General features: G+C 39.5%; 1 protein-coding gene across 1 annotated transcript in view; it reads left to right on the forward strand.

Moving 5' to 3' along the window:
• The window catches only part of LOC310715537 (receptor tyrosine-protein kinase erbB-4-like), an 84,400-nt gene extending 66,154 nt beyond the window's left edge, over positions 1 to 18,246 (forward strand). Inside the window, exons 11-27 of the mRNA XM_083522020.1 lie at positions 2,688 to 2,778; positions 3,877 to 4,076; positions 6,772 to 6,904; positions 7,211 to 7,304; positions 8,443 to 8,597; positions 9,049 to 9,093; positions 9,275 to 9,407; positions 9,547 to 9,669; positions 9,768 to 9,866; positions 10,704 to 10,889; positions 12,886 to 13,041; positions 13,155 to 13,218; positions 13,308 to 13,454; positions 15,365 to 15,462; positions 15,566 to 15,697; positions 16,604 to 16,883; positions 17,103 to 18,246. Coding sequence (XP_083378146.1) covers positions 2,688 to 2,778; positions 3,877 to 4,076; positions 6,772 to 6,904; positions 7,211 to 7,304; positions 8,443 to 8,597; positions 9,049 to 9,093; positions 9,275 to 9,407; positions 9,547 to 9,669; positions 9,768 to 9,866; positions 10,704 to 10,889; positions 12,886 to 13,041; positions 13,155 to 13,218; positions 13,308 to 13,454; positions 15,365 to 15,462; positions 15,566 to 15,697; positions 16,604 to 16,883; positions 17,103 to 17,935 — 2,969 coding nt within the window. The 3' untranslated portion in view covers positions 17,936 to 18,246. The remainder of the gene's footprint in view (positions 1 to 2,687; positions 2,779 to 3,876; positions 4,077 to 6,771; positions 6,905 to 7,210; positions 7,305 to 8,442; positions 8,598 to 9,048; positions 9,094 to 9,274; positions 9,408 to 9,546; positions 9,670 to 9,767; positions 9,867 to 10,703; positions 10,890 to 12,885; positions 13,042 to 13,154; positions 13,219 to 13,307; positions 13,455 to 15,364; positions 15,463 to 15,565; positions 15,698 to 16,603; positions 16,884 to 17,102) is intronic.
• Positions 18,247 to 19,598: the final 1,352 nt, after the last annotated feature.

Consider the following 19,598-nt stretch of genomic DNA (forward strand, 5'->3'; position numbering starts at 1 on the left):
AGAGCGAGAGAGTTTTAGAAAAAAAAAGAAATAAATAAAGAAAGAGAAACAAAGGGATAAAAGTATGGCAAGTTTTAGAGAAGAGAGAGAGAGAGAGAGAGAGAGAGAGAGAGAGAGAGAGAGAGAGAGAGAGAGAGTTTTAGAAAAAAAAAGAAATAAAGAGAGAAAGAGAAACAAAGGGATAAAAGTATGGCGAGTTTTAGAGAGATAGAGAGAGATAGAGAGGGAGAGAGAGAGGGAGAAAGGGAGAGAGAGAGAGAGAGAGAGAGAGAGAGAGAGAGTTTTAGAAAAAAAAAGAAATAAAGAGAGAAAGAGAAACAAAGGGATAAAAGTATGGCGAGTTTTAGAGAGATAGAGAGAGATAGAGAGAGAGAGAGAGAGAGAGAGAGAGAGAGAGAGAGAGAGAGATTGCAGTCTGGAGAGTAATATTGAGAGAAAATTGGCGATGTAATAATCATTGTTATAAAAACGTCCTTAAAACCGAGCGCACAGTCGCACAACGCCGTGGTGATTAAATGCAGCAACTCACAAAACAATAACACAAGTATGATATTAAAGCTTTTTGTCACTTCGAGGCCCAGACAGTGGCATCAACATCACACAACACCATCGTGCTACACACAACATCATCACCATCGTGCTACACACAACATCATCACCATCGTGCTACACACAACACCATCGTGCTACACACAACATCATCACCATCGTGCTACACACAACATCATCACCATCGTGCTACACACAACACCATCGTGCTACACACAACATCATCACGCTACACACAACATCATCACGCTACACACAACATCATCTTCACGCTACACACAACTACATCACACTACACACAACATCATCACGCTACACACAACACCATCGTGCTACACACAACATCATCACGCTACACACAACATCATCACGCTACACACAACATCATCTTCACGCTACACACAACTACATCACACTACACACAACATCATCACGCTACACACAACATCATCTTCACGCTACACACAACTACATCACACTACACACAACATCATCACGCTACACACAACATCATCTTCACGCTACACACAACTACATCACACTACACACATCATCACGCTACACACAACATCATCTTCACGCTACACACAACTACATCACGTTCACACAACATCATCTTCACGCTACACACAACTACATCACGCTACACACAAATTCATCACACTACACACATCATCACGCTACACACAACATCATCTTCACGCTACACACAACTACATCACGCTACACACAACATCATCTTCACGCTACACACAACATCATCACGCTACACACAACATCATCACGCTACACACAACTTCATCACACTACACACATCATCACGCTACACACATCATCTTCACGCTACACACAACTACATCACGCTACACACAGCATCATCACGCTACACACAACATCATCACACTACACACATCATCACGCTACACACAACATCATCTTCACGCTACACACAACTACATCACGCTACACACAGCATCATCATGCTACACACAACATCATCACACTACACACAACATCATCACGCTACACACAACTTCATCACACTACACCCATCATCAAGCTACACACAACATCATCTTCACGCTACACACAACTAGATCATGCTACACACAGCATCATCACGCTACACACAGCATCATCACGCTACACACAACTTCATCACACTACACCCATCATCAAGCTACACACAACGTCATCTTCACGCTACACACAACTAGATCATGCTACACACAGCATCATCACACGACATCTTCTTTAGGTTACACACAACTACAGATATTTCACCATGCAGGATTTTATGTAGATTTTGTTCACATGCTGTCACTTTTGGAGTCTGAGACCCTTCCACCCCTCCCCCTCCATCACCTCCACCATCTTCACCCTGGTCACCTCGTTCACCTCCAACTACTTTACCCCCAGTCACCACTACCACCTCCACCCCCCCCACACTCAGCTCCTTCACCTCCACCACCTTCACACCCTCCATCACCTCCAACACCTTCACCCTGGCCACCTCTTCCACCTCCAACTCCTTTACCCCCAGTCACCACTATTACCTCTATGCCCCCCACATTAAGCTCCTTCACCTCCACCACCTTCACACTTGCCAGCTCTTCCACCCCAAACTTCTTTTACCCCAGTCACCTCCAACACCTTCACCCCCACCACATCCAGCTCCTTCAACTCTGCCAACTTCCCCCCCTCCATCACCTCCATCAGCTTTACCCTTGCCACCTCTTTCACCTCCATCTTTACCACACCTACCTCATGCACCTCTTCCTGTGCCACTTCCACCACTATTACCCTCACCACCTCCATCATCTCCATCTTCTGCACCCTTGTCACCTCCACAACCTCCATCGCTGTCACCCTCATGACATTCACCTTCACCAACTGCACCACCTTCACATTTTTCACCAGATAACTTTGTCAACTCCATCTTCACACATCGACCCCCTTCACCTCCACCCATGCTACCTTCACCACCTCCATTACCTTCATCTCCACCACTGCCACCTTCACACCTTCTATTGTTCAAGTTTTCCCAACATTCCCAACATTTCCAACATTCCCCTACTCACGTCTATGATTTAGAAAAAAAACCCCACCCTGATATGATGCCCATCTTCCTGTTTCAGGGTTCTTGAATATCCAGTCCTGGCCCGAGAACATGACGGATTTCAGTGTATTTTCTAACCTTGCTACGATCGGGGGGAGGACCCTTTATAGGTAAGACCCTACTAAACATAATGTATGTGTGCATAAGTTTGCAAAATAAAAAAACCCATAAATAAATAAATAAATAAATAAATAGTTTTTTGGACATTCCAAAGTCTAACTAGAAATAAATAATATTGTAATCTCTATCTATCTATCTATCTATCTATCTATCTATCTATCTATCTATCTATCTATCTATCTATCTATCTATCTATCTATCTATCTATCTATCTATCTGTCTGTCTGTCTGTCTGTCTGTCTGTCTGTCTGTCTGTCTGTCTGTCTGTCTGTCTGTCTGTTTCTATCTATCTATCTATCTGTCTGTCTGTCTGTCTGTCTGTCTGTCTGTCTGTCTGTCTGTCTGTCTGTTTCTATCTATCTGTCTGTCTGTCTGTCTGTCTGTCTGTCTGTCTGTCTGTTTCTATCTATCTATCTATCTATCTATCTATCTATCTATCTATCTATCTATCTATCTATCTGTCTGTCTGTCTGTCTGTCTGTCTGTCTGTCTGTCTGTCTGTCTGTCTGTCTGTCTGTGTTCCCGATGTTTTTTTTCTTTTCTGTCCTTTAAGTAATTGGAATTAAATTAAATTATTTCTAATTTTTATTTATTTTATTTATATTTTATTTAAATATTTAAATGTATTTATTTATTTATTTGTATTTATTTAACTATATTTCCAAAGGTTTTTTCTGTTTTTAAGTCTTTTCTTTTTTTTTTTTTTTTTTTTTTTTTTATAAATGGGACAAAGTCTGCTATTTATTTATTTATTTATTTATTTATTTATTTATTTATTTATTTATTTATTTAATGCTGTTTCTCTTGTCACTTTTATTTTTTCTTACTCAGGTAAACACTTCTAATAATAGATTTCAGTGATTCATCAGAACCTCATTGAAAGAAATGGTGCTGGTTAAAAGCGTACCTGTGAATATAAAAACCCATATTTATGTTTTTCTTTAAAGCAAATACGTGTTCTGGCATCAAGATTCACTCCTTTCCTTCTTTGAAAAACACCTGAGCTGAATTTTCTTTCAAAAGTTGAAATGCTATAAAAAATTCACACTCATGCACCTTCCTCACACCCGATTCATCTCGTCCCACAGTGGTATATCTCTCCTGATCCTGAAGCAGCGTTGGATCACATCACTGGGCTTCCAGTCTCTGCTGGAGATCAGCGCCGGGAACGTCTACATCAGCAACAACAGCCAGCTGTGTTTCTATCACACGCTCAACTGGACGAGGTTTTTCCGCTCGGCGGGTCAGAGAGCGCTGCTGAACAACAACAAGGAGGCGCAACAGTGCGGTGAGTCGAGGTTCACTTTATACTTTCAACAGAAACTGTAAGAAAAATGGCATTCATTAGTTTTGGTCTCTGGTGCTTGGACCACTGGAGTCGTTAAGAAATTACGGGCAACATAAACAGAATATATGACCACGTGAACGTGCTTTTTAGGCCATAAAGAACAAAAGAATAATAAATAAATAAAATACAATTAAAAAAACCTTCTTAGAATGACCTACCCTGTGATAGCAACCTGCTCCACTAGGGGGCTCTGTTGGAATGTTTTAGTTCGCAGCGGTGAACTGAGAAATATTTACTCCAATTTAATGGTTCGACTGGTTATCCATCCATCCATCCATCCATCCATCCATAAATAAATATATTCAGAATTCATCATCAGAAGACATACATTAAATTCAATCCATCATAAATTATCATCTGTATTTCATGCAACACACCTCCGCCTAACACCGCCCCCCACTCCGCTTCTTTTCTTTTCTTTCGACAGGGAAGGGGTGTTAATCCTGGACGAATGTTTTTTCTTTGAAAAATATATAAATAAATAATAAATGCATCCTGTGTCATACGAAGCGTCTTGATATAACGTGACTAAATGGAAGAATTTGATTGAGACTGATCTCATAGATAATCTCTGTAATAATGATGATAAAGATCACAAGGTGAGGGTTTTTTTTTTCAGGTTTCATTCGAATAATTGCTAAAGATATTTTATTATTTTGCTTGTTTGCTTGTACAATTAATTAATTAATTTACATTTTGGAATTGATTTTTTTTTTTTTTTTTTATAATCCCCAATCTGTGGACTAGTGGTTTTTTTTTTATGTGTTATAGCAACTGAGGTTTAGAGACTGAGAATTTCTTATGAATTGTTTATCATCATGTGGTTTTTCATGAAATAGAAGCTGCTCCAAACCTGCTCCAGTGGAAGATCTCCTGCTCTAGAGCTCTAACCCTGTTATACAGGACGAATGCGAACGCTGAATGCACCCCAGGCCTCTTGACCTCACCTACACCAGTACCTCACCTTCCCAACACCCTTGTATCTGAATGAAATCTTACACAAATGTCCACATGCACACTTCCAAATGCAGTGGAACATCTTCCCAGAAGAGTGAAGGCTTTTATAACAGGAAATGGGAAGTAAATGTGGAATGGGATGTTCAGAAAGAAGCAGTGGTACATAAACTTTTGGGATCAGTGTTGTAGAGAAACGCTGTTTAGGGTAATTTAGAGATTTATAGATTCACATAATAAGTAAATGCGATCGAGCAAACACACACACACACACACACACACACACACACACACACACACACACACACACACACACACACACACAGACACACAGACTGAAACCCACTAGGGCTGAAGACAGGCGGCTGGCAGTCAGCTCTCAGGGAGACGAGTGTGGGATAAAACACGTTATTGACTTCAGCGACAGTCCTGAGCTCCGCAGCGTCTTAGTTTATTAGTGTGTATTACATTAGTGTGTGTCCGTTGCTGTGTGTGTGTGTGTGTGTGTGTGTGTGTGTGTGTGTGTGTGTGTGAGTGTGTGTAGGACGGATCACAGGAAGTGTGTGCTTTTGCACAAACGACAGGGTATTGTGTGTTTGTGTATTGAAGCCAGTCAGTTCAGCAGAATTATATTGTCTCTCTGCTGGAGGAAGCTTCCGGAAACTCCATATTTATAAAAGAAAAAAGGAATAATTTGAATCCTTTAATTTACATTAAATTCAAATATATCAAATTAACTTCATATAATACATTTAATAAATATATTAAATGTAATTCCATTTAATATATTAAATTGTATTAAATGTAATTTATATATTTAATTCCATTGAATTATAATATATTTAATTTAATTCACGTGTATACAGTGTCTTACAAAAGTAAGTACACCCCTCACATCACCATTTTAGTCTTCTCGAGGGACAATGCTATAGAAATGAAACATGGATATATTTTAGAGTCGATACTCAGCTTGTAGAGCAGTAAATAAATAGCGGGCAACAAAAGTGAGTACACCCCAAGTGAACGTGTCGAAACTGTGTCCAAAGTGTGAATATTTTGTATATCGATATCCAGCACTTCATTTATCCTTCTGGGTATGGAATTCACCAGAGCTGCACAGGTTGTTGCTGGGATCCTCATCCACTCCTCCATAATGACATCACGGAGCTGCTGGATGTTGGACACGTGGCGCTTCTCCACCTTCGGCTTGAGGATCCCCACATGGTCTTAAAAGGTTTCAGGTCTGGAGACATACGTGGCCAATTTATTGCCTTCACGTTCATCTTGGTGGTTTGTTTGGGGTCGTTATGTTGGATATGTGAGCGGTGTACTCACGTTTGTGAGATACTTTATATGTTCTATTCCATATTCAGTTCCAATTTGCCCTTAAAATAACCTCAAATGTTCTGGGAAAATGTTCCTGTGCTCATTCAGGCATAAGAGCTTTGGTAAAGTCAGGTACTGCTGTAGGTGATGTCAGAAGGTCTAGGATGCAGCAGCTTCCACTCTAACACATATAAAGCATATCTTCATAGAGCTGATTTGGGCTCTTAACGACAAATAGAATGATAGCGTGATATCAATATATATAACTATATGAATGCATAAGAGCATTATTTACATTACAAGTTGTGGTGTGTGTGTGTGTGTGTGTGTGTGTGTGTGTGTGTGTGTTTTACAGTCACAGAGCAACGTGTGTGTGATAAGCTGTGTTCAGAAGCAGGATGTTGGGGTCCCGGTCCTGACCAGTGTGTATCCTGTAGGCACTACAGCCGTGGCAGGACGTGTGTAAAGTCTTGCAACCTCTACCACGGGTGAGTGTGTTCACTTTACTCTAAACTAGTGGAACCACCCTGGCAGAGGTAGACCTGAAAATATCAGTTCAGATCAGTTCAGTTGAGCGAGTACTGAGCACTTAGCACTTTAACATCCCTAGACATTAAGCATTCAGTTCGTAGTTGTATGGAAATGGTAGCCAAAGCTAGCATGAATGAAAACAAAAATGCATTTCTTGTTCGAATGTCACCTGCTAAGGTGCTTGTTTTGAATTGTATTGAGTTATTTTATGCTATGATGATTATATGATCATACATGGTTATTTTTATTTTTGTGTGTGTTAGAGATGTTCGTGAGTTCATCAACGGGTCAACTTGCATGGAATGTGACAGCCAGTGCCAGAAAACTGGAGACAAAACCCTGACATGCCACGGACCAGTAAGAAAACACGTCAGGCTGTTGGGAGAAAAGCTGATATTACTTATTCACAAGCTTGACTGCATTATGAATCCAATTTCAAAGCTGGGTTTTTTTTGGCAAGAATCTTAAAATCTTAAGCTCAGTAAATAAACTTATTATTATTTTTTTTTTAAATCAGCACTGATTTATTTTGCCCTTTTTAAACCTCAAGAATAATTACTAGCAAATATTTAAACTCTTTTGTTTTCTGGGTAACTGAGGCAACATTGAACAGTTCTTTCTAGTTCATATTTGGCAATTTATTTGTCTAAAACCTGTAACATTTCTGGCAAACATTTACATTTCTGGCATTTAGCAACCATCCTTATTTTGAGTGACTCTCTTATTTTGAATAAAAGTAAGCAATTGAAAGTCAAGGGCCTTAGCCAGAGGCTCAGAAGTATCGTGACCTTTTTAACCAAGGTCCAACCACTGCACTACCACTTCCGCTACTATAAAACTCGCCAAGGAAACAGCACTTATTGTACCACTGAGCTACAAATTCTCCACACTAGAAAATTAGCCAAGAATGCAGCAATGAGGTACCACTGAGCTACCACTTCTCCCCACCATAAAACTAACCACTAACACAGCACTGAGGTACCACCAAGCTACCACATTCCTGACTACAAAACTAACCAAGGAAACAGCACTGAGGTACCACTGAGGTACCACCAAGCTACCATATTCCTGACTAAAAAACTAAACAAGGAAACAGCACTGAGGTACCACTGAGGTACCACCAAGCTACCATATTCCTGACTAAAAAACTAAACAAGGAAACAGCAATGAGGTACCACTGAGCTACAGATTCTCCTCACTATAACAACAGCCAAGAATGCAGCACTAAGGTTCCACTGAACTACCACTTCTCCCCACCATAAAACTAACCACTAACACAGCACTGAGGTACCACCAAGCTACCACATTCCTGACTACAAAACTAACCAAGGAAACAGCACTGAGGTACCACTGAGCTACAAATTCTCCTTACTATAAAATTAACCCAGAATGCTGCACTAGAGAGAATTCAATACCGCCTGTGGAAGTTTATTGCCACTTTCTATCCATTTATTGTTATTCTTTTTTTACGTGAACCTGACATTCTTCCCTTCAGGGTCCGGATCACTGTATGAAGTGCGTTCATCTTAAAGACGGCCCTAACTGTGTGGAGAAATGTCCTAATGGCCTACAGGGAGCTGACAGCTTTATCTTCAAATACGCGGAAGCCAACAACGAGTGCCGACCCTGCCACCCCAACTGCACCCAGGGGTAACTCTTATTACAGTTACTGCGCTTTATGGGACAAGAGGATTTACTGTAAAACTGAGAATATTATAGTTTTTATTGAGGGGGCCAAGCACTGGAGGTGCATAGACACTTTATTGGTAATCTATTTCTTCTTCTTCTTGTGCAATTCAATTCAACTTTATTTGTACAGTACTTTTAACAGTGGACCTTGTCCAAATCAGCTTTCCAGAAATAAATACATTATGGATATATTTTTTAAATTGACAGAACATACGTTTATTTCCAATGAGCATGCCATTGGTGATGGTGGTGAGAAGGGACCTGTCTGCTAAAAAGTTTGGATCAAACACTGATTGGGGAGGGTCAAATAAACTTATTTTCTTTACCGAATTTAGGCGTGTGCTGCAAAGGCACCATCATCAGGTCAAATTTGGTTTGGTTGGATTGATTGATTGCTGACTTTTTCTTACAGGTGCACTGGGTCCCACATCCAGGAGTGCATTGGATTTCTGGACAGGTGCGATACGTCTCAGGCATTTTGTTGTTGCAGATGGTTTTACTGTATGATGATAAGCGCCAAATGAATAGTTTAACTTCGTGTCAATCTAGACTTTCACGCGAGCATTCCTGTTTGCTTTTTCTCTTCCAAGTACAATTTGACCGTTTTCATTATCTCAAACATTTTTTCTTTTTTTCAGTACTCCTTTGATTATAGCTGGAATGATAGTTGGAGTATTTTTGGTAGTCATCATTGCCCTCGGGTTAGCAATTTTTATCAGACGCCAGAGAATCAAAAAGAAAAGAGCTCTGCGTCGCTTCCTGGATACCGAGGTGAGAAGAGGACAGCATTTCTTGGAGGTTTCTTATTGTAATAACTGATCTAGGATCTGCTTTTATGTGTATATTGTTGTAGAGAGGGTATATGAGGGTGTTATTTTAATAATCGATCAGGGATCTGTTTGTTGATCAGCTTCTGGAGCCTCTTACAACTAGTGGAACTGGAATAAATCAGGTTCAGCTGCGATTACTGAAAGAAACTGAACTCAAGAGGGTTAAAATCCTTGGATCCGGAACCTTCAGTACGGTCTACAAGGTAAATATTTCATGCACGCGTATAATCACTGAGAGTATATTCATGCTGCTTGTATCATGCAAGCTATGCGTTTTTTTTTTTTTTTTCCCCTCTGTCAGGGCATCTGGATCCCCGAAGGGGAAAGTGTGAAAATCCCAGTGGCAGTAAAAGTCCTCAGTGAAACGACAGGACCGAAAGCCAACGCAAAGTTTATGGATGTGAGTTCACATTTAATTGATTCTCACTCCTTTAGTGATTTTGATTCATATTTGAGATGGCATTCGAGGAAGACAAATGCGGATCCAAATTGTAAATCAGTGTTTCAATTTCTTCGTTTCATTTTATTCATCATTTAGAAGCGCAATTACACATTGGTTTCTTGTAAACAGTCGGGGAATAGGGAGGGCTCGCGAATCTTTTTTGTTGCAGTTTGAATTTCCAGGCAGTAGAGGGTGCTAAAAATCGCAGAATGTTCCTTAAATAAATATGGGTAAATAAGCGCATGTCAGCATGTGAAAATGTAAATTTCAAGTCATCGGCGTCGTGTTAAACTACATACAGGGATAGATACTGTCAGCTGATTTGAATGTGAATAGCTCAGGAGCATGAGTAAGTAGTGCCCCCCCCAACATACACACTTCCCTTATGCCTTCAGGGCTTCATAATGTGTCTGCCTGCTGTTGTGTACAGCTATCCATGATACAAACATTGCATAAAAATCCATCCATAATTTATGGATAACAGTTCAATCACAAGCCAATTACTGAGAATAGATTAAGTACAAAATGTTCTTTTAAAAAAAGCCCTGACTTTCTTTTAAATCATACCACCATTATTTTGAATTTGACAAGTAAATTTCAGATATTAGCCCATAATAGACTGGCATCTAATCCAGAGTGCTTTCTTTGGGAATTGGTTCTGGTTTTTTCACAAACCCTGAGGATAGGATTATGCTGAATCCCATAGTAAAGCAGTATTTCACCCAAGGTGTTTAAATGGCAATATCGGCAGCACGATTGTTCAATGAAACGTGTTTCCCATCTCCATATGAACAGATGGTACTGTTGATGTCCAGCCTGGATCACCCCCATGTGGTTAGACTGCTGGGGGTGTGTATGAGCCCGAGTGTACATCTAGTGAGCCAGCTTATGCCTCATGGTTGCATGTTGGACTACCTTCATGAGCACAAGGACAATATCGGCTCCCAGCTACTGCTCAACTGGTGTGTGCAGATTGCTAAGGTAAGACTGCTTCCATTAGCACATTTTGTGTGATTCACTGTCAATGAATAAATGATGAATAAAAAACAAAAAGGTCAAGAGGTGCCACAGGTTCCGTAATGCTGCAGCATTGTTAGGATAAGAAGCAACATCTTTAGCAGGCATCCTATTTTAGTGTTCAAGCCCGGGAAAGACAAACCAAAAGAACTCTGCTGATCAAGAACCTGCAGGAGAGATCATACCAAACTGTTGGCATGGGAATGACAGGGGATCCCTTGGTAGAGCTGGAATCTCCGGATGAGAATATTAAAGTCTGGACTGTGCTTTGCAGCTTGTTGTTTGGGTTTATAAAAAGCAATGGGATGGTAGGATGGAGTAGTTTGTAATATGGCAGTCTGAGAATGAAGTGTGCTCAGGTTCAGATGATGTACATCCTCAACTGGAAAGGCTTGTTGAAGTCTGTGACCGGTTATAATCTGGGTATTTGCTTTTTTTTTCGTTTGGCTGTAAATCTTTTGCATTACTGAGTAGCTACCAGCTGCCCAAACACTTAAAACTGGTAGATCTGCATCTCTTGAACCTCAGAATCCCAGATTACCTTGATCTACTTGAGCAACATATGTTCTGGGTCTTAAACAGTATAGAACAGTATTGCTTGTTTTTTCATCTTTCTTATGGCTTAACTAACCAGACTTTATTGCCTTATTGTTTGCAATTGTGTATAATATCGGTGAACATTTGAATAATTTAGGATCTAGTGCTTTACCAGAACGTACCAGCTGGCAGAGATGATCTACCAGCTTGACAGCTTGACTTTTACTTTGGCAGCTTATTGCTAAGAAACTAAACTAGAATTTTGTAAACATATGTGCCAGTTATTTCCTGGATATGGAGTACAAACCCCCACCCCTCAGGTTTATCTGAAAGGTAAATTAAACACAAAGTGTAAAAGCATACGAGGTGGTATCGAAAGGTTTCGAGACTCGCTCGGTTAACAGGATAATACTTTATTTATCTACATTTACACACTCTAACCTTCAAAATAGTCCCATTGCACAGCAATAGAGCGCTCCTGCCACTTCTGGAATGTGTCCTGGAAATCTTCTCTTCTCCGACGATCATTATAGAATAGAATAGAATAGAATAGAATAGAATAGCCTTTATTTGTCACATATACATTACAGCACAGTGAAATTTGTTCTTCGCATATCCCAGCTTGCTTAGAAGCTGGGGTCAGAGCACAGGGTCAGCCATGATACGGTGCCCCTGGAGCATAGAGGGTTAAGGGCCTTGCTCAAGGGACCAAGAGTGGCAGCTTGGCAATACCGGGGCTTAAACCCCCGCCTTTTCGAACAGTAACCCAGTGCCTTAACCGCTGGAGCTACCACTCCACCAATCATTATGCACAAGTTGCTGAATAGTTTCGACATTTTCGGGGTTGAGCTCATTGACGGTAATCTCTTGTCATCTTCCAGTGATGTTCTTACGCTCTCGAAACACCTTAAACGACTCAGTGCAGCATATGTATGAAAAACGTATGTCATGTCAACCGTCTCTGTGGCAGATTTGCCCAGTTTAATGCAGAATTGCAAGTTTGCTCTTTGTTCCAACTTGCTGTCCATGATGAAATCGCCGACATGGTAATGTAAGATGCTTGATTGCTAGGGATTCCTATTCCAAAGCTGTAATTTGGGACAACAGAGCACTACGTAACAAAACGTGTTAATATGTGGCAGTGGGCGCGGTTTGCAAGTGGAGGGCGGAGCATATGCTGCTATTTTCTTTACAATTTTGTCATATCGCTATGATTAAAATATTGTCAATCCATTGTTACTTTGGGAACATCTGGTCAAATTTGTTCAACTTCTTAGTGCTCTAATGTATATTCCGGCTGTGTTAATGTATAACACGGCTGTGGAATTATTTCATGAGAATGAAGAGAATATTTAAAAAGTTATTTGTAATTTCTTACAAAAATGGACCATTTAATATGCCACATTTCTGTGACTTCTAACAGGGCATGATGTACTTGGAGGAGAGGCGACTGGTCCACAGAAACTTGGCTGCTCGTAATATTTTGGTGAAATCTTCCAACCACATAAAGATCACTGACTTTGGCCTCGCACACCTTCTGGATGCTGATGAAAAGCAGCACAATGGAGACGGAAACAAGGTCAGACTCAAGAAAAGGAAACTCTTGCTCTGACTTGCGCAGATACATTTATTAAACCTTTTTTCTATTTGTATGATAATGTTCTCATTTTTCTTTTTCTCATGCCCACCAAGTGGATGGCATTGGAGTGCATTCACTATAGAAAATTTACACACCAGAGCGACGTCTGGAGCTACGGTAAGAGAGTAACACCCACAATTGCAAACTATATCAATGGCCCTTCTGTCCATTATTTTAAAGACATCTAACCAATTTCCTTTTTGCAGGGGTGACTATCTGGGAGCTGATGACATTTGGAGGAAAGCCATATGATGGGATTCCAGCTTGTGAAATCCCCAATATCCTGGAGAAAGGAGAACGTCTGCCTCAACCCCCTATATGCACCATCGATGTCTACATTGTCATGGTTAAATGTGAGTCATGAGTTCCTGGATTACGAAATAACACCAAATTTACACCTTTGTGCATTTAATTTCCTTACATACGTGCTCTTGAAATATAATTATACCCTTATATATGCTTGACATTATCACTCAGGCTCTGTCAAACCAGATTGTCAACATCGTTTTTCATGTCTTGCAAAAGTTTTTACTAGAGTTATTACTAGACCATTTCAACATTGCTTTTGACCCAGGCAAGTACAGTTCTGTCAGGATACCCAGGTTCAACATCTTCCCCCTTAGTCTTTTGAAGACTAGCATAGCTTTTTTTCAAGGTTTTTACTCTATTTTTTTTCAAACAATTTTGCATCTGACCACTTTCCCAGTCTTTGTTGGGCAATGCCAGAACACAGTTCATAGTTCAATTCTTTGCCTTAGCAGTTGGTGGCAGGGGTTCCCCTTGGCATTATGAGTGCTTTCTTGACTAATGTTATCCTTAGTTGACATTTTTTGACATATCCTTAACTTTAAAATTTTTATTATGGATTTAAAAAAATAAATCAAAATATAATTGAGACTTTTTCAGAACTTGTGATGGTTTCTTGGTGCCCATGATGCTTTTTAGTAAGGAATGTCCTTTGAATACAGTTTTTCTCAGTCGCTTTGGAGCGTTTCTCAGATCAGAAATGAAATTCTCAAAACTCCTTGTTCAACCTCTAGGTAATTCAGTCACTGGCGCACATCAAAAGAACATTTGTCATTGCTTTGATCAAATTGCAAACATTTGGTACATCATTTAATCGATTGTTTGCTGTTTCCTTCATCAGTTGCTTATGTTCCTGTTGATCTTAATATATAATACTGGTTTCACCTGAATAGTTTTCACCCTCAAAACATCTCAGCATCAGTTCATTTCATAAGTCATTGAATGCAAAATGGTTAAACCAGTTGTCGGAATCTGTCATTTGAAATTTTTATTAAACTTTAATTTTTTGGTAAATGTTTTTTGAATTTTGCAGATGAATCTCGAATTTCACTTATGAATGCGAGTGAACGGCATCGGATCAACCAATGATCAACCAGTTCTCTGAAACAAGGATATTCATAGATGCCGCACCGAAGAAATTCAACTTTGTGCATTTTCAATCATTAGAATCCAACCAGTAGTTTATATCAAGAAATCCTGAAACTGTGCAGCGTCATACTGACAACACGACTAAACATTTTGACGATCTTGTTTGTGAACAATGACAAAAGAACTTTATAACTTCAGAATTTCATAATGGGAATGAAATGTTCATTGACATAAATACTTAGTTTTGAGAGATGAACTGAGGATGATTCGAGAAACGCTCCAAAGCAACTGAGAAAAACTATGGTCTTCTAGAAACAGGGTCTTCTAAATAATTGTACATATATTATCATGTAGATTTTCAATATGATGTGCAGTTTTGTAGCAAGGCTCGGTCAAGGCTTTTCAGTTGTTCTGGCAACCCAAAAATGTGGAAAAATCCTTTCTTTCTTTAACAAAGATAGGATACTAGAGCTAGTTTGAACTACTTCATTGGGAGAAAAAAAAAATTTAAATACACATAAATAGACGGCTTTAGTTCTAATTAAAGGCTTTTAACAAGGATTCCAATTGACAGTGCGTTTTCATTACTGATGTGGAAATTTGTTGTGAGGGTAATAGAGCTCAGTGGTGCATGCAAATGAGTTTTAAGAAGCAGATTGTCCTTATTGTCAAGAGCCCAGTAATTTGAGTTGATTCCCGAGTCAGGGAGTCAGCAAAACACTGACATCTAATACAGAGGCTGATTGTACCTTTTGTCCGCGGTGTTGTTATGGCATTCAAATAAAGCACCTTAGCTGCATGTGTCAAAGCTGTCACTGAGTCACTTCACTCCATGGCTTATGTTGTCACGTTGTGTCACCACCTCAAGGCTGGATGATCGATGCTGACAATCGGCCCAGGTTTAAAGATCTCGCCGTGGAATTCTGCAGGATGGCGAGAGACCCTCAGAGATACTTAGTCATCCAGGTGAGGAATCTGCTGAAAAATAGGTAGCTTTGTCCTCTTTACCATCTGAGGACTTTCTGAGACTGAAAAATTGGGCATTTTTATTGATTTCTCTTTCTCTCAGGGGGATGACTGCATGAAGCTGCCCAGTCCTAACCACAGCAAATTCCAGAGTGTCCTAGAAGAAGAGGATTGGGGAGATCTTTTGGATGTTGAGCAATTTTTGGGACCTCAAACCTGCTCGTCAAGGATACAAGTGTGTGCTCTGATGCTAAGTACTATTCCACTGATACATGTTGAATACGAGGTGGTATCAAAAACTTTCGAAACTAATGGTGCTATTCTGACCATGTGTGTTTCCATGTGTGCGATTTCATCATAGACATCAAATTAAAACGAAGGGCAAATGTTAAATGCTGGGTGGAACTGGGCAAATCAGCCACAGAGACATACGTTTGACGTACGCCGATACTTCAATGAGTCGTTCGAGGTGTTTTCGAGTGGCTTCAAGACGACGAGAGATCAGGAAGACCTTGAATGAACTTAACTTCGAAACCATTCGGCAACTTGAGAGAACAATCCATATGATCTCATATCCGCACCCACACTACTCCCCAGATTTGGCTTCTGTGGACTTCGCCTCTAATCCGAAGATAAAGATCCAGCTCAAAGGTCAACATTTTGACACCATTGTGGAGTTCCAGTGTGAATCGCAGAAGGTGCTTGACACACTCTGAAAAGAAGACTTCTACGACATACTCCAGAAGTGTCAGGAACGCTGGAAGCGCTGTATCGCTGTGCAATGGGGATTATTTTGAAGGTGATAGTGTGTAAATGTAGATAAATAAAGTACTTTCTTGTAAACAGAGCGAGTCCCGAAACTTTTTGGTACCACCTTGTACTTCACTGTAATTTACCAGACATTGTGAATGTTTTATTATGTAACTTTATCTGTAAATGAATAAATATTATAACCTGTTGTTTTTTTAATATTCAAACCATTGGAAAATTGCTGTAGTCTAAGTGAATAAACCTTCATTTATTGGCAAGAGATTTCAGAACAATTGTCCTGTACCTTTTGAGGATACGTACAGAAACAATTTTCATTCCTGTGTCCAATAGAAAATGTTTCAATTATTTTTTTTTTTTATCAATTGAACAGGACCATTTAAGGAATCATGATGGACCTCATAGCTCAAAGGAAGCAGAAGGGGGACATTCCCAGGTATCATTTGTTCCAACTGGAATCCAGCAGGTTGCTCTTAGTTCACAGAATAGTGAAAGAAATGTGAAGAAGCAGCCCAGTGCTGGATTTGTGGAGGGAGGCAGCAGCAGCCAGTCGTACAGTACAGATCCTACGAACTTCCTGCCGGAGAGAACAAAGCGGGGGAAATCTGATGAGGACGGATATGTGGCGCTCAGAAAGGACAACAGCTCATCAGGTAGAGTGAATCTTCTTGTGTTCTCAGAGGTGGCAATAAATTTATTATCTAGCCCACTGGGGAATGGAAGCTCCAGTGGGTTGCCTAATCCCATATTTTGGTTGCAATATATATGGTATATTAATATGGTACATTACTTGGACCAGAGGCAATGTCATCGTGGAATAGGTTTGGACCTATGGGTAGAATTGTGATGCTTTTGTCATTTCATTTTCTTAGATCATCAGAATGCTGTTGAAGAGAACCCTTTTGTTACTCTAAGGAAAATTGTGGAAATTCAGGCCCTGGACAACCCAGCATATCACAGCACAATTGATGGACCTTCAAAGGTTGAGGAGAAGTACAATAATGAACCTGTTTATCTCAATACTTTCCACAACAAAGGCAATATTAACAAAGCGATTCTGAAGAAAAGTGACGTTTCTGCCACGTTACAACTCACAACAGCAGCCAGCACGACTATCAGTCATGTACCACTAACTGCGCAGGCAAAAGAAGGAAGATCCCACTACAACAGCCAAGGAGCACATGTTCATTTCTCAATTCCACCAGTTCATCATTCTCAAAGTGAACAAATGAGTCACAATGTCCATCATCCACATTCTTATAGTTTTCATGTAAATCCCAGCAAATCCGTATCGTCAAATCAAACTTGCCTTGTAAACCACCAAGTCCAGCCTGGTCCAGTAGATCCACTTGTCCATAAGTCCGTAGCTGCTGGTAAAAGTGGGCTTTCGGGCCATCCGATCCACTCAGGCAGCATTGCCCAACCAAATCATCCCGGAAAGATCCTGGTGGACAAAAAGTACTGGAAGACTTTTGACAACTCTGAATATTGGCAACATAGTCTTCCTCTCAAAGTGTCCCAAGGGAACCTACATAGCTCATCACAGAGCTGCCATTCAAGCCTCTATAGACAAAGTCTGAAGCAGAATGGTTGTATCCGGTCAAGTGTGACCAAGAATCCAGAGTATATTCCGGAATCTGAAGCCATGAGGCCAGGAACAAATTTGCCTCCACCACCATACCGCCAGAGAAACACTGTCGTGTAACCGCATCCATGTTCTCCAGAGCCTGATTCCATGACCAGCAGGCCATATTTTTTCCACTCATTTCTGAATGATACTGTTACTGATTTCTGAACTTTTTGATATTCAATATTCACAATACCAATTCAGTCAGGTATCATTCCAAGATTACTGCCTTCCTTCCAGCCAATCTTACTAAGTTAGTGTTTAGTGGTCTTGTCTAGCTTAATGATTCTTCATATGTGATGTTAATTATAACACAGTACAGCTAACAAAAAGGTATGAAACTGGATGCCCTTTGCCAAGAAACATTCTATATTCTTATTTATTCATATATATATATATATATATATATATATATATATATATATATATATATATATATATATATATATATGGTGGCAATGACCAATGGAAAAGCATGCTTCAGAGCAAAAGATATGGATATTAGCCCAATGTGAGAATTTTTCATTTACTCTCTGTGAGAGTGTGTCCAATGTGCCATATTGACTGATTTATGGATGGTAATTTTTTTTTTTTCTTTTTTCATACTAAAATGCTCTTCTTGCATGTTATGCTACATTTGCTGTTATTCTTATTAAAATGATTTGTGGGTTGCCAGATTAGAGTGCCTATTGCCCTTGAGGGGGAAAAAAATAAATAAATAAAAAAGTCATCCAGGCATTGCACATCCACGGATAAATAGACATAGTCGTGTTTGATAATGTATTAGCTTAACATTTTTACATCTTTCCTTTATACCTCTGTGGAAACATACACACAAGTTATTTAACTAGCCTTGGTGGTTTTTTCCCTTTGTCTGTTTTCCTTCTGCCCATGCGCATCTGTACCTTTTTTTTTATATAAAAAAATAAACATTCTAAATAAATGTATTATTTAATGTAAAAACCTGTCAGGCTGTTTGAAACTCGGCTTCCATACCGTACACCATCATTAAACGCAATGAAAAATTAAAGAATTTTTGTGACATAAAGCTTTGTTTGCTTGTGTTCACCTGTACTGTGGTAAAATCCTTGATTAGCTCGTTATACGCTCAGTTCCAATCGAAAATCTTTGTAGCACAAAACCTACAAAAATAAAAAAATTTATTTTTTATTTTTAACATTTTTTACAATCTTTACAAACAGTACAATACAATCAGTAGGTCAACAGACATTTGCTAGCAAAAGCAACACTACCGTTTCCAACCAAACCTTATTAAAACCTCTTATCCGACAGCAATTCAAAGGCAATAAAATGCTAATATTTTAGCAGCTTTTCATTTTTCTCTCTAGTGAAATGACTTAATATGATGTGGTATGTAATAATGCAATAAAACTATTTAAAAAAAAAAATTCCCTGTCCTGAAAACTTTAAATATTAGATCAAATATACGTCTATGCTAACACCATGCTAATCTAGAATTAATCATGCTCCTTAAAAAGAATCAACATCCAATCAGAATTGATAATGTGTGTGTGGTGTAAACGTCTATACACACTCATTTTACTAGCATCAGGTGTTAAGACCATTAACGCATTAAATATTGTGATTAGCATACGATTCATACGAAAAAAAACCGCCCCGAACCCGCTGAGGGTGACATTATCCAGAGAAAGCCGCACAAATCTAGGAGAAAATAAGCAGCAGGCATTATTATCTCTGAGCAATCACTGTTCTTGTCTTA

Source organism: Silurus aristotelis (assembly GCF_946808225.1).
Source record: "Silurus aristotelis genome assembly, chromosome: 20".
NCBI lineage: Eukaryota > Metazoa > Chordata > Actinopteri > Siluriformes > Siluridae > Silurus > Silurus aristotelis.